Source organism: Panthera pardus, unplaced genomic scaffold, assembly GCF_024362965.1.
Source record: "Panthera pardus isolate Hobbes unplaced genomic scaffold, ASM2436296v1 HiC_scaffold_17, whole genome shotgun sequence".
Classification (NCBI taxonomy): Eukaryota; Metazoa; Chordata; class Mammalia; order Carnivora; family Felidae; genus Panthera; species Panthera pardus.
The window spans coordinates 83,525,994-83,538,381 of NW_026526732.1; the positions used below are offsets into that span (position 1 = coordinate 83,525,994).

General features: G+C 37.8%; 1 protein-coding gene across 1 annotated transcript in view; it reads left to right on the forward strand.

The window, feature by feature from the left end:
- The window catches only part of TMEM30A (transmembrane protein 30A), a 38,922-nt gene continuing 26,534 nt past the window's right edge, over positions 1–12,388 (forward strand). Inside the window, 2 exon segments of the mRNA XM_019442679.2 lie at positions 1–186; positions 188–535. Coding sequence (XP_019298224.1) covers positions 16–186; positions 188–535 — 519 coding nt within the window. The 5' untranslated portion in view covers positions 1–15.

The window sequence follows — 12,388 nt, forward strand, 5'->3', positions numbered from 1 at the left end:
GTCGTCACAGGGCAGATGATCAGGGTGCGTCCGCCTCTTCCCTCTCCCTTCTACCCTCCTCCCCTTTCCCCTCCCCTTGTCCCTCAGTCTTCTCCCTCCTTCCTCTCTCCCTCCCTCTGGCGTCCCCAGCCGACTCCCGCTTCCGGTCGGCGGCAGTCTGCGGAAGGGTGTCCCGCCTCTTCCGCCTTTACAGAGGAGGTGGCGGCGGCGGCGGCGCCTGCGCGTCTTCTGTCAGGGTCAGCAGGCGGGTCCCCTGGGTGGTCCACCTGCGCTTCGCGGAGCCGCGCCGTGGGGGTCGATGGCGATGAACTATAACGCGAAGGATGAAGTGGATGGTGGGCCCCCGTGTGCTCCTGGGGGCACCGCTAAGAACCGGAGGCCGGATAACACGGCCTTCAAACAGCAACGGTTGCCGGCTTGGCAGCCCATTCTTACGGCTGGCACGGTGCTACCTACCTTCTTCATCATCGGCCTCATCTTCATCCCCATTGGCATCGGCATCTTCGTCACCTCCAACAACATCCGCGAGATCGAGGTGAGGGGAGGGAGCGGCGGTGGGAGTTGGCGCTGCTCTGGAGCGGGGTCCTCCCGGTCCGCTCCACTCCAGCCTCAGCTCCCTGGAGGTTGACAGGCGGGCTCCGCCCTCCCCCGCGTCTTCCCTCTCTTCTGTTTCTTCTTTTTCTTTCTGTGTTGCTTTCTATATTTGCAGTTTTGTCCGAGTTTCCTCTTGCGATTTACAGGGTTACGGACGGAATGGATGTTTAACGCAGGGAGTGGGTCAGGTGAAGAACGCCCGCCCCTTCAGTGCGCGGTTTGTGTGGTTCGGTCGGGGTTTTCGCCTCCAACGGAGGTTTAAAAAAAGGGGGTTGGGGGGAGAAGTTAGATCTGGATGTAACTCCGGAAGAACTGATGTGGTCAGAGTCATTACTCGTGTAGGGATTACAGAAATTAACACGTTGGCCATTGTTAGGAAAGGAGCCAGAGTCATAGAGGTATTGATGATTTTTATGTAAAGTTGTCGTGTTATCAGGTCACATATTCGGACACGTAACCGAAGTGCGCACAGAAGTTTTCATTTGGGGCTAATAAATGCTCTTACTTGTAAGGCATGATATAGGTTAAAGGTAACCAGAATCTTCAATTCTGGTTTGCTTTTAAACTACGCTTAATCACTGTGAAATACATCGCTCTAGTCCCCCCCCCCCCCCCGAATTTAAATTTGGAAAAGAGTCAAGGGCTATACGCAGAGAATTGGTTGTACACTATCTACTGAACATTTTACTGTTATAAACATGACATAGAAACTTGGGAAAGCATCTTGACTGTCGGAGCCGTATCATAGTATCTTCATCTATCTGTAGTGGTGAAGATAGGTTGATACTGGAATGTAAATGCTTTGTAGAGATGCCCTGTATTAAAATCTGCCCATCCTCTTGTATATCGAAGGGTATAGTTATCTGTTTGGAAGGGCAAGAACTGGTATCTTCTCATGATTCCTTCTGTTCTGTTAGGTTATGCCATTTTTTTTTTTCTAATTTCATTAAATACTTTAAATATGTGCATGTGATTTAATGGGTCTTTCAGAGTAATTTTATTTCAATTAATGGAATAGGAACAAAGATACCTATTTTATGGTATAATTTACGATGTTACTTCTAAAGCAAAATCAGTTTGTCTTTTAATTGTACAGTGCTCACTTTGATGTTAATAATACTGAGAATAGTATCAATAGCATAGTTTTTAAATGTTTTACTAAAAATTCATTTTTGTTTAGTAACAGGAGAAAGTGCTACAGTATGTTTCTTCAGCATGTATTTTTGTTTTATCCTTTTTACCTCCCTAAGTGTCCTGCATATGTAGATAGTACTTGTTCACCCAACCACAGTAGGATCACACATATTAGGATCTGAGCAAAAACAGTGTAATGCAAGGGCCCATGGGCTCTAGGTTGGAGTTAGGCAGAGGTGGGTTAAATTCCAGCTCATCTACTAACTAACTAGCTCAGTTTCTTGGAAAATTTAATCTCTCCAAGCCTAAGTTTCCTCACCTGTAAAATAGGTGAATGATGCCTCTCTTCTAAAATACGAGAATTAGAAACAATATAGGTAATATTCCTGACACTAAGTTTTTACAATAAATAGTTCCTTTCAATATGATAATCACTGATCAGGAAATGAGAAATGGAGTCAGAGGGATTGATATTTGTCACTAAGCTATCAGAGTGTTGTAAAATTAAGACAAAAACCTAGATGTCTTGATTCCCAGCCTTGATCTTGTACACTACACTACAATCCTACTGCAATGTTCATAGTTAAGTAGAAGAAAAGAATTTAACGTTAGAAATTTGATCATTTTACTTAAACTTAAGATAATAAGATGAAAGTAGCAATAATTTGGAATTTTATATGATGGGTATTTGCTAAATTATCAGAACTTAACTTCTGTTAATGTTTAATATACTATGAAAATAAATATTTACTTTCTTTAAAACTTTTGGGTTCTGAAATAAGTAAGCAGTTGTTGAAATGGAAATTTCAACTAACTAGCTCTCATATATGTGATTCTGAATCACGGGGGCTGAGGAGTCTCCTGCACCTTGGTCTGATGAAAAGGGCACTGAAGATTCAAGGCATTAGAGTTGAGGTCTCAGCTCTGTTACTCTCTAGATTGTGATCATAGGCATACTTTTGAGTCGCAGTTTCTTTTTCTTGAAGAATCAAAAGATTCAGACTAGGTGATCTCTGAAATGCTGTTCAACTCTAAAAATCTATGACTTCGAGCTTTAACATGATTTTTAAAAATGCTGCATATTTGAATTGTATCACCTTTAGAACCAGATGAAATGAAAATTGGTAATGATTAGGAATTTTGTACCAATGCTGATAGTTGTGTAAATAGAATTTTAAAAATTAATTTGGCTGTTAAATATGTAGAAAATTGGTTCTGGACTAGAACCAATGTGAAATATTAGAAAAACTAGGGAACATTCCCAAAACATACATGCTTGTTTCTGCCAGCTCTCCACCTTTTGTTAGCCACTAGTTTAGGTTAAAATATGTTGAGGGTTATTAAAAGTAAATGGGTAATGAGAAGTTCTTGCCAGTCTCTACACTGTAAGTTGTTCACACCTCTTTAGCTTATTTCCTCAATTTTGAAAATTAAAAAAAAATTTTTTTTAATGTTTATTTCTTTTTGAGAGCGAGGGACAAAGTGTGAGTGGGGCAGGGGCAGAGAAAGGGAGACGAAGAATCCGAGGCAGGCTCTGGGCTCTGAGTTGTCAGTGCAGAGCCCAACCTGGGCCTTGAACCCATGAACCGTGAGATCGTGACCTGAGCTGCAGTGGGACACTTAACCGACTAAGCCACCCAGGCACCCCTCAATTTTGAAATTTTAAGAACTTTCTTTGCTGTATTACATCAAATTACTAGGCCAAAGGAGACTTGTCAAATAAGAATGCTTTTGTAATTTAGCTTAAAGTGCTGATAAGATCAGAAATCCATATTTTTGAGACACAAAAATCGATGGGTCTTTACCCTTCTCCCAGAAATGTTATATTAAAAAATTACTCTTACAGAGCACATTGGACTCCCCTGAAAAGGGTATAGAAAAGATATTTTTAAATTTTAATGCTTCTATGTGGCAGTATTATCTTCCCAGCTCCATCCTGTTAGGTTTGTATATCTTGTTTAGTTGGGTTTTAGATTTTCCACAATCTAATTCAATGAAGTTGTTAGAAAACTAAAGTTGTTAATTTTATCATTCATAAGAAAATATTTTAAATATTTAATATCTCAACATTAAGGTTTAATATCTTCATTTAATATTAGCAGCAAGGAATGAATATTTCCTTTAATTTGGCAGTTGTAGGAGTCAGTCACATACTTTTATGGCAAAAATAATGATTTTCTAGTCTTGGGACCTTGTTGGTGAGGCTGAGATATTTCTTGAATAGAGTTAACTTGAGAAAGGTAATGAAGTATTCTTAACTTTTGCAAAGGTATTTATCAGTGTGAAGTTATATTGTTTTAAATTAATGGTTAGAATCAGATGAAGACATTTTTCAAAGTAATATTCAGAGTAAATTTAAAAACTAAATATTTACTTCAAGTTAATATTACCAAAAGGTTCAAGATAATGTTTTCTTTAACTTTTAGTGGAATAGGACCCCTCCCACCCACTACGCCCTTGCTGCCAGCATGTTTGATAGAGAAATTCCACCTCTCTTCTACTTTATCTTATGTCATTTACTGCCCTCAATTATTTAATTCTGGTTATTTTCTGTTTCCCTAATTTCTGATAAAAATATTTTCTATCTGTTGTTTGTACTCCTGTGTAACTTGGATTCTTACATAATAAGAGTTTTAAGATGATTAGATTTCTCTTCTGCATTTAGCATTATTCTTTGTGTATGCTTAACTTACAGCTAAGAGTCAAGGAGGAATAAGTTGCTGTGTAGAAATGATTGTTAAAGATAAGGCACTTTATGTTAAGAAGTTTAAAATTTTGATATTCAAATGAATTGCAGCTGCTTAGAAGCTGACTCTTGGAAATTAAGAAGTTTGTAGTGTTTTAATTTGTTTCTCAAGTAACTTTAGTACTTAGAGCAAGATATGACAAAGTAAATATGGCTGGCCCAGACCATTTTGTAAAGCTCAAGAACTGAGAATGAATGGTTTTATAGATGAACAATTGCAATTGATTTGATGATAGGGAACACTAATTTTGGACGTCACTTACATGAAATGTTACCCCTCCCTCCCCCAAATAATTCCATTTTTATTAGTAGACCTGTATTACCAAAATATTGTATGCCATTGTTATTATTATATTTTGAATTTCATCAATAAAAATTTGTGCAAAGTTGTTTTCTTTTGTTATATAGGAACCTACATAATATCCTTGACCTTGCTTCTTGATTTGCAAAGTCCAGAGTGTTTACTTTCTGGCCCTTTACAGAAAAGAATTTCCTGCCCTTGACTTCAAGTTTTAAAGAAACATACAGGCAAATTTAGCATTTGTTACAAAAATAGCAGTGTTTAATTTATACATTCTAATCCTCAGTAATCTTTCAAGGTAGGTATAATGATCCCTGATAATTGCTTGTGTTCAGTCTTCTTTGTACACATTTAATAGATGTATAATACCTTAGCTAAACTTAACATTAATCTTGACTCAGGTGGTATCATTTTTCATTTTTTTTGTCACAGTCAGATTAAGTTCAAGCAAGGTAAAAAAAAAATTGCTTTTGAAATTTTTACTTTGAAGAAAGGATTTCAGATAAATTCTTTAGCATGTAATTATTAGTTCAAAGGGGTACTTAAAATGCCATTAAAAAAAATTAATCTAATTAATACCTACAATGATTTACCTTATTACTCAGCATTTTGTTGGGTGACCTGTTTAGGTCTTAACATTGATTTCCTTTAAGACAAATTCACATTCAAAAATGGAAGTTTTCCAGTCCTTCTTATATAGTGTAAATACTGCATGTCCTTCAAATTCCACCTTTCCCAGCACATTAAATTCAGTTTGTTTCTTAGGAATAGGATGTATTTTTAGAATTACTAAGAAGAAGTGGAAGTTTGATTTAGAGGAACAATTATAGTGGTAGCAAAACAAAGCTGAGAAATATGATAACTCTTAAACTAATCTAGTCATCTACATCTGTTGTTCTGTTTTACCTCTGATTCTTTTGTGTTTTGTATTTAAGCTAATGGGCAGGTCTACAGTTTATCATTGTATTCTGTACTGTGCTTTGTATGCTTTTTACATTTAATATTAACTTTTTAAAATAGGGGAACTGTATGTAGTTCCTCTTCCCCCAGTAGCCTCTTTCTTTCTAGGATAAGTTATGGACTATTGTCTTTAGTATAAACCTTTTCCCTACCTTTATTGAGGTATATAGTTGACAAATAAAAATTGTATGTTTTAAGGTGTTCAGTGTGATGGTTTGATATATATATGTGTGCATTGTGAAATGATCACCATAATTAAGCTGATAAGCACATCTGTCACCTACAGTTACCTGTTTAAAAAAATTTTTTTTTTTAGTGTAAACACTTTGTTGAGAACACTTAAGGTCCACTCTCTTAACAAAAAGATGTGAAATGACAAGTGTTGGAGAGGGTGTAGAGAAAAGGAACTCAGTGGAATGTAAATCGGTACGACCTTTATGGAAGATCGTCAAAAAATTAAAAAAGGAACTACCATAGGATCCCACAGTCCCACTACTGAGCATGTATCTAAAGGAGATGAAATTAGTATCTGAAAGAGATAGCTACACTCCCATGTTCACAAACTGTGTTTATATCCAACAGATTTTATTACAATCTGGACATTAGGACAGGCTACCCTTGAATTTTAGCTGATAAAGGACATAATGGGTTTTGGTGGTAAAAACTCTATAGGCTGAATTAAATTTATCAGGAGTTTTAATTGATATTGAGCACATTCTGTACACAAAGTGCTGTTCTGGATATAGTGCATGTTAGAAAAATGTTTGTGGACAGGGCCTCTTAAATTTTTTTTTTTTTTTTTTTTTTTGCTCATGCAGAGAGCCTGTCTTAAGGAGCCTAGAATCTTTTGGGATGGGGGGGGGGGTAGATGAGATTATACACCTAAAAGGAAAACTAAGCATTGCTAGCTGAGTGGCACAAATAGAATATGCCTTAATATTTCAAAGGAAGATAAGATCACATCTGTCTTTAATAACCATGGAAAGGTTTGTGGTGGAAGTGGGCTTTGAGCTGGAACTGGAAGGATAAATAACACTTCTAAATGGGAGGTTGGATGCCTTCCAAGAAAGAAGGTTAATATGAACAGAGATGTAGTGACAGGAAATCAAAAGGTATAGAGAAAATCGGAATAAGGGCAAATAACCCAGTGCTAGGTTGTGGATAGACTTGAGTATTTGATAATGAGTATATTGAACTAGGGAAGTGACAGTGATTGATACAGTGTGTATCCATTAGGATTGGGTTCAACAATGAGGAATTAAGATTTTCATTCTCATGTAAAAATCCCTTAGAAACTTGGTTTCTGGCTAGTTGTAGAGGTTGTTTTACTGGGTCCTCATTCTGTCTAGTTTACTGCTCTGCCATTCTTAGGGATTGGATCCCGTGCTGACAGGCCAGAATGGAGGAGAAAATTCTGTTGTCACATCCTTTTCCAGACAGAGGTATGAAAGAAGGGATAGAGAACAAAGGGATAGGCCTTTTAAAGAAGGTTCATGGAAGCTGCCACATACTCCTCCACTTAGTAACAAGACCATATGACTATAAGGGAGGCTAGAGGCTGGAAATGTGGTCTTTATTTTGATAACAAGATTGGGTGTGTGTGTGTGTGTGTGTGTGTGTGTGTGTGTGTGTGTGTGTTTTGTTTTTAGAGAAATTGCTTTTCTTTTTTTTTAAAGTTTATTTATTTTGAGACAGACAGACACACGCAACCGGGGGAGGGACAGAGAAGAATCCCAAGCAGGCTTTGCCCTGCCAGAACAGAGCCTGATGTGGGGCTCAAACTCATGAAACCACGAGATCATGACCTGAGCTGAAACCAAGAGTCAGATACTCAGCTGACTGAGCCATCCAGGCACCCCTGTGTGTGTGTGTGTGTGTGTGTGTGTGTGTGTGTGTGTGTGTTTTAAGATTTTTAATTTTGGTGTAGTTAACATAAAGTGTTTTATTAGTTTCAGGTGTACAGTATAGTGATTCAACAAGTCTATATATTACTCAGTGCTCATCATGATAAGTATACTCTTTAATCCCCATCCCCTATTTCACCCATCCACCCGACCCAGCCCTCCCTCTGGTAATCATCAGTTTGTTCTCCATAGTTAGTAATTGAGTTTTCAACTATGGAAGAAAGGTAGCACAGAGATTGAGGTTGGAGGATGTTAGAAGTCTCTGCAAAATTGGGCTATATATAGGAAGATTTGTCTGGTAGTAATATGTTGGCTAGATGGAGCTAAATCATCTTGTATGAGTCTAGTAGTTTAGACACTGAAAAATAGATTGCATTTTTATATTGATTATAGTTGTGAGTTGAACTTGATTTCATAGTAAAAGCCATTATGTGTTGTTTTATATGTGAAATGCAAATCAGGTGTATCACTTTGTTGATAAATTTTTAAAAAATAAGTTAATAGAAGGAATATTGAATATCATTACCTCCCTCTTATTTTCTTCAGACTCTCTTTTTTCCTTTTCTGTTCAACATGTAAGTGTGTTCTAGTTCTACCTCTTAAAAAATGAAAAGTCCTATCTTAATTCTGTGTAGTAATAAAAATATTAATGACTTAACTTTGAGTGTTTACCCTGCTAAAAATTTTACATCCATGTGTCATTTGATATAGTGATACATGGTAATGTTATTATTACTTTTTTTTTTTTTTTTTTTTTTTTTAAGAAGGGGATGTTAACTCTGAGATTAAGTCGTTTGCTTAATCACATAGCTAGAATTCATATCCTAGCACTCTTACCCTTTGTTTTCATTCCTGTAGTTGCTGGTCTGTATTCTTTTTTTTCTCCACAGTCTGTTTGAAAAGAAGGGTCCACACTTGTTGATAATGTCCATTCTTATCTTTCATTAACTTGCTCCTTAATTTATCGTATCTGAAGTATATTGGATAGTTGGATGTAAAATGCTATGAAGAAAAATAAAGGAAGGAAAGGGAATAGGAAGGGTTGAAGAATGATTGACAATTTTAAATAGAATAGTCTGGGAAGGCCTCAGTAAAGTGGTATTTGAATAAAGATCTGAAAGAAGTCAGGGAATGAGCCATATTGATAACTGAGGGAAGGATGTTCCAGGCAGAAGAAATAGTAAGAGCAAAAGTCTTGAAGAGTGTGTTTAATAGGATGTTTGAGGAACAGCAGAGAGGCCGGTGTGGCTGGAGTAGAGTGAGAAGTGGGAAAGAATAGTAGAAGATAGGGTTTGAGTGGTATAGTAATGGGGTGCACATCATATGGGTAAGGATAAGGATTTTGGAAGCTATTGAAAAGTTTCACACAGATTGGTGACATGATCTTACTTATGGTTAAAAGAGTCATTCTGGCCATGATATGGAGAATATTACCTGTGGGGATAAGAGTAGAAGTGGATTTGGGGGAAGCAAGAGTGTCCTGTCTTCTTCAAAGTCCTTCTAGCTGGACTAAGAATCAAACTGACATGAGATGATCCAATTTAACAGTGTACATGTGAGGAATCCATACAGATATGGAAATTCCAAAAACAGGCAAAATGAGATATATGTGTCATAATAAACTAAGGAGAAGGGATAGAAGCTTGGAACTTTAAAGGGAAGAAATGTAGTTCACAGGGACATAATTGTTTGGTAAACAAATGTTTGCTGGGCCTTTCAGAAACAATAGGGCATAGAAGACTTTGATCAAACAGGCCTTGGTAGGTTCCTCCCTGTCTACCATATGTAGTTCATAGTATGATGTAGTTATCTATGATGATAGCTCTCTTCCTGGAGCAGGTCCTCTATCTAAATTATTTTTAGGCAGTTGTGGGGGAAGTAAAGACCTTTTCCTGAATCTGCTGGGTTTTGATGGCCTTTTAACTCCAAGTAATCTTTATGCCAAAGTGACCCATCTTGGAGCAGCTTGCCCTTGGCCCCTGCACAGGGAAACGAGATAAGGGTCTATTGCAATAATTCAAGCAGGAGATGATGGTGGCCACAGTAGAATGGTTGCAGTGAAAAGCAGTTAGATTTAGGATATATTATGAAAATAGAGTTAATAGAATTTTCTCAGGTAGTAGACTTGTGGGGGTGGTGGTGAGAGAAATGATAGAATCAAAGATAACTTTAAGATATTTTGACCTACTTTGGAAGAATGGAGTTGTAGTTTATTGAGATGGCGGAAGACTATAGAGGAAGTTTTGGTGTAGTACTAAGGGTGTGAGTGTGAGAGGCTGAAAAAAAAGGGTTCCATTTTTGACTTGCTAGGATGAGATGCCTTTTAGACATCCAAGTTGGAAATAATGAGCAGGCAATTGAATATAAGAGTCTAGGGGGAAGGTTAATACTTTGGTTACATATTTTGAAGGTTAATTAACACAGATGATATGTAAAGACAAGATAAAATGAAGTCAAGAGAGTGGTTATAGGTCAAAGAAAAGTGAGAGCATCTAGACAGCCCTGAATCACTCCAGTGTATGTAGAGGTTGGGGCGATGGGGAGGAACAGCTAAGGGGATTAGAAAGGAGCAGCCAGTGAAGTAGGAGAAAAACAAGGTAAGTGTGGTGTCCTGGAAAACAGTTTTGAGGAAGAGTAGGTGAACAGCAATGCCCAGTGCTGCTGCTGCTAGTTCATATGAAGGGAGTGTTGAGAGCTGACCTTTGTATTAGCAACATAAAAAGCATGGTGCACCTTCCTTACAGTGAATGCCATCACCATCTACTGGGTTTTTCCACACCAGAAATCCTGGAAGTCAAACTAAACTTCTTTGTCATCATCCCATCTCTAGGTACTAAAGTTCTGTAGATTCTAGATTCTACTTTATATATCTTGAATCTGTCTTTTCTTCATTTCCAATGCCCTTTTTTTAGTTTGTGTTCTCAACATTTCCCACCTGGATTGTTGCAGTGACATTCTGTTTTCTTTGCTTCTAGTCTGATATTTTCTTTTCCTTGTTTTAAAAAAATGTTTACTTTATTTTGAGGGGGGAGTGGGACTAGGACAGAGAGAGAAAAGGGAGAAAGAGAATCCCAAACAGGCTCCTCACTGTCAGCGCAGAGTCTGACACAGGGCTTGATCACATGAACTGTGAGATTCTGACCTTAGCTGAAATCAAGAGTCAGAGGCTCAGCAGACTAAACCACCCAGGCCCCCTAGTCTGGTATTTTCTTTAGCAGGGTGAACTTTTTAAAAGACTAGTTAATATTTCATTTTCTTGCTTAAAGTTTCTCCTATGGCCCCCTCTAGTATTCAGGCTAATGTTCAGACCCCTTAACGAATGTAATTTTCTTTATGCTATCATAAATACTTCTCTACTCTCTAACCTCACCTCCTACCACTCCCCTACCCTTTGCTCTAGCCATAGCAGACTACTGTAGTTTCTGGAATGTGGCATGCTGCCAGGTCTACCTGAAATGTCCTTCCTTTTCTTATTCTGCCATTTGTTTCAAATTTCATTTCTGTCAACACTGTGGAAAGTGTGCCTCGTTCCTCCCTTTTCCCACCTGATATATATGTTTCTCAGGTTCCATAAGTACTAGCTTATGGCCTGACATAACATTATCAAATTATATCCTGTAATTATTAACATGACTTTCTATTTCACTAGTCTAAATTTTTTTGTAGTATGAATAGTGTATTTTTCCATTATGTTTTTCCATCCTATGGCACAATGCTTGGCATCTAATAGGGGGTAAGATGTTTTAATGAACAAATTAATTAAACCGAATAAGTACAATCAAGAAATTTTAAAACAGTTTATTGATCATCTGAATGGTACTGTGGGTCTGAAGGAATTCTTGAAATTAGCCAAGGAAAATGTTATAGAGTAGAAGATGAAATTTGTATGATATGATACCCATTGTCAAGAGCACCCTGTGACAGCACACACATGAGTTGTCTCTTTCCACAATCTCAGCTTTATTCAATAATAGAACAGAGTTAATCACAATTATAAAGCAGGTTCAGGATTCCAAACTCAGTGTCATTTCACCATGTGATTAAACCTGACTTCTTACACAGCACACAGAGCAGAACATAAGATAAACCATACAACAAACAAGATAACAGAAGGGTATAGGAAGTTAAAAAGTCAGTTGTGGATGCGCAGTTGAGATAAGACCTCATCTGGTCCAGGTCAGCTCTGGGCACTTGCTGCTTATGTTCAAGCAGTGAAGGATCTCAGTTCTGTTCGGAGATAATCAGGCAGAGCCTTCGGTGGCAGTTGCCTTTTTTAAGTGGTCAGACATAGAGGTCAAATCTAAAGAGTGACATTTTGCTGCAAAAATCCTCCCCCTTTTAAAGGAATTTAATCAGTTTTGGGCCCCTGCATATCTCCTCTGGCTCTGCTTGTTATCAGTTCTGGGGTGTCAGCTGATGTTGGTCCTGGCGATATCTCCTAGCTGCAGTACCTTTAACTACTTGCATCATTGCTTGACACAGGCTCCTGCTTGTCATAAGAAACTCCGTTTTGCTCTCTACATCCATCTATGTCTAAAGGCAAAACAAATTTGCCTGTTGAACAGTATCTAGATAGTGCTGAAAATTTAGCAAACAAGTTGATTGGCAAATGTTGCAGCGAGGGAGGGGGGTGCATGATTTTAAAAATGGCATAAAATACACTCACTGCTCTGCACACCAACATAGATTTTTTTGGGGGGGGGTTATTTTAAAAGTAAGTGCTGTTGTATACATATTAGTTCTGAAAAT